This window comes from Heteronotia binoei, chromosome 1 (assembly GCF_032191835.1).
Source record: "Heteronotia binoei isolate CCM8104 ecotype False Entrance Well chromosome 1, APGP_CSIRO_Hbin_v1, whole genome shotgun sequence".
In the NCBI taxonomy this organism is placed as follows: Eukaryota; Metazoa; Chordata; class Lepidosauria; order Squamata; family Gekkonidae; genus Heteronotia; species Heteronotia binoei.
In genome coordinates, this window is record NC_083223.1 from 38,173,739 (window position 1) to 38,176,606 (window position 2,868).

At 46.5% G+C, this 2,868-nt stretch overlaps 1 protein-coding gene across 1 annotated transcript; it reads right to left on the bottom strand.

Annotated features, from left to right (window-relative positions):
• Nucleotides 1-1,887: 1,887 nt before the first annotated feature.
• Nucleotides 1,888-2,479, bottom strand: LOC132567804 (NADH dehydrogenase [ubiquinone] 1 beta subcomplex subunit 6-like). Its single transcript, XM_060233489.1, has one exon. It carries the CDS (start codon nucleotides 2,420-2,422, stop codon nucleotides 1,997-1,999), a length of 426 nt encoding a protein of 141 aa, XP_060089472.1. The 5' UTR covers nucleotides 2,423-2,479; the 3' UTR covers nucleotides 1,888-1,996.
• Nucleotides 2,480-2,868: the final 389 nt, after the last annotated feature.

Sequence of the window (2,868 nt, forward strand, 5' to 3'; positions counted from 1 at the left end):
CTGGTGTGCGGGGTTCCTGGGTTTTTTGCCACCCCCGGCTGTCCCCTCATGCCCATGCCCTGTCCCTGCCCCCCATGGGAGTCTATAAATGAGGGGTAGGTGAAGGTTGCTGCCGTGCCGCCCCTTCTGCCCACCTAGGACCTGGACAGATGAAAGAGGTAGTGCTTTGGAGCAAGGCCGCATTGCCTCTTTTGTCCATCCGGGTCCCAGGCAGGTGGAAGGGGTGGTGGGGCTGCTCTACCTTGCTTTGAGGCTGCCTCCCTTGCAAGGAGAGGCAGCCTCGGAACAAAGTTGCACTGCTCTTTCATCAGCCCAGGTCCCTGGATGGACAAAAGGGGCAGTGCAGCACCTCTGCCTTGCTCCATGGCCCAGTTGCAAAGAGGCCATGGACTGGTTCTGGTCCATGGCCCAGGAGTTGGGGGCTCTGATCCAGGGCCAGATCTAGGGGGAGCAGAGGGGGGTGCTTGCCCTGGATGCCAACGGAGGGGGGGCACCAAATTGGGCATGGAGTCTATTGTATTCTAAGGGACCATAACATTGAATGACCCATAAGGGGGTGCCATTTTTAAATTTTGCCCCCCCCCCAAAAAAAATATGTAGATCCAGTCCTGCCCTGATCTAATGGAGGTTGTGCCAAATGCGGTTAGAATATTTGACTAGAATCTGGGAGATTCAGTTTCCCCACTTCCTGAGATAAAATAGAAGAGAGAAGAGTAATGGAAACCACTTGGGTCCTCATTAGAAGAAAGACAGGGACCAATTTCCCACTCACCCTATGCTGCTGTCATGTTCCTCTTTTCAACACAAACAGAAACCTCTAAAAACTAGTCTTCTGCCAGCAAGTGATCCCTCCCTCCTGCCCTGTGCTTTACTAGCTGTATTGTATTTATGTATTGTATTTAATTGTATTTATATATTTTATAATGCTTGTTTTAACTGTTAGCTACTTTGGTGGCCCTGATAGGACAGAATTTACCCTATGGACAGACTAGACCTGCAGACTTTGAGAAAGGGCATGATAGGATGGCACAGGATTTTAGGGACAGAAGTTATCTGGAGGAGGCAGTGTCCAGGGTAGTGCAATGAGCACGATCTGTAGAAAGATCCACACTATTACAGGGTAATAATCAGAGAGTGGCACACAGAGCTTTTTTTTTTTGAGCAGAAACGCACAGGAATGCAGTTCCAGTTGGCTTGGTGTCAGGGGGTATGGCCTAATATGCCGATGAGTTCAGGCTGGTTTTTTCCTGCAAAAAAGTCCTGTGTGAAATAAGGGTGCTGTTAGGGGTATGGCTTAATATGCAAATGAGTTCCTACTGGGCTTTTTCTACAAAAAAGGCCCTGGTGGTACATAAAGGCCGATTGTCTTGCACATTTTATTACACCCCTCTCTCTGATGCAGTTCACCAGATGGTTGTTAAGTACTGGTGTCTGCTTTCTAATATTCCAGGATGCAAGAAGACCCCACTAATAGGATTTAGGAGGACTAAGAGTATTTGGGACCATGTAGTGAGAGCAAATATAAACAATCAGATATGACAGATCTCTGATGTGAGAAAGCATTTTAGATGCAGTGGATGTGCAGTATGTCCTCAGGGTCTCTATGTGAAATAATTAGCAGCCCTAATGGTGTCACTGTCTCTTTAAAATCATTTAGTAACTGTCAGATGCTTAGGGTGGTATATTGTTTGATATGTTCTTCTTAAAAATTATATGTAGGTAGTATCACTTGATCCCTACAAACTAGGATTTTAGAACACAAGTCTCGAGTTCACCATTCAGTTCCTGATGTCAATATAGATTTTTCCTGTTTTTATTATTCCATTTTTGAATTGTGCATTGTGATGTTGGTCTGTAATTAGATTGCAATCATAAACTTGTCTGTAATTTTTTTTGATGTTTATTGTTTAATTAGATACTTCCACAGCTATGCATTTGCATTACATTATATAGAAGGGGGGGCAATGTCCAGAGCTTTCACAAGTCCTTGAGCCTCTTAATGATGACTGCTTGGGATTTCCAATGGGGGAATCACCTCACACGTTTCTGAAATTGTGTCACCTGGAAATATCCTTGTCTTTTCTTCCACAATACCATAGGGCCGTGGCATTAGATGATATTTGACATAATAGGTACTAATCCAAGCAGGGATAAGTAGCCGAAAGACAGTATATATCCCAGCACGGTATGTTTTGAACACCTGCTTCCGCCAGAAACCCCCGGGCTGCAGAAAGCGCTCCCAGAAGCCCTCCACCAGCCCAAGCTTGCGTGGGGGCAGGACCGGTTCGCGCGGGCTCAGCTCCTGGTCTTTTAGCCAACGGCGCCGGAGCTCGCGCAGCTGCTGCAGCCGGAGCTTCTCGTCAGGCGTATAGCCCAGCACCGCTCTCGGCGGCCCCCGCTCCAGCTCCGACCCCTGCGACATCTTGTCAGCCCTCCACACTCCCCCCTCTTAGCCTCGTCCACCAGCCGGAAACGCGACCTTCCCTTGTCTGTAATTATATTGCATTTATAAGCTTTTAAGCCAAATCACGTTTGACATCTGATGTCTATTTTGAATCTTTTTGTATTTTTTTGGACTCTTGGATGTCTGTTATGAATGGTAATGTACCTTTAAATGATTTATGAGCATGCTGCAGCTGTATTTAATCAGGAATATTTAAAGTAACGGACTTCCGGGGGAGGAAAATGTCGAGCTGAGCTGTCTCTCATAATGGGAGCAGGCTGGAACTTCTGTTCGGGGTAGTGGAAGGCAAATTAATGCCTACTGTCTACTTTTCTCAGTTAGAGAATAGTCCAAGGCATGCACGGAAAACTTTGAAGAGATTTACCTTGGCTTAAAGGGAGCCCTGAAGGGGGTCTTCTTTGAGG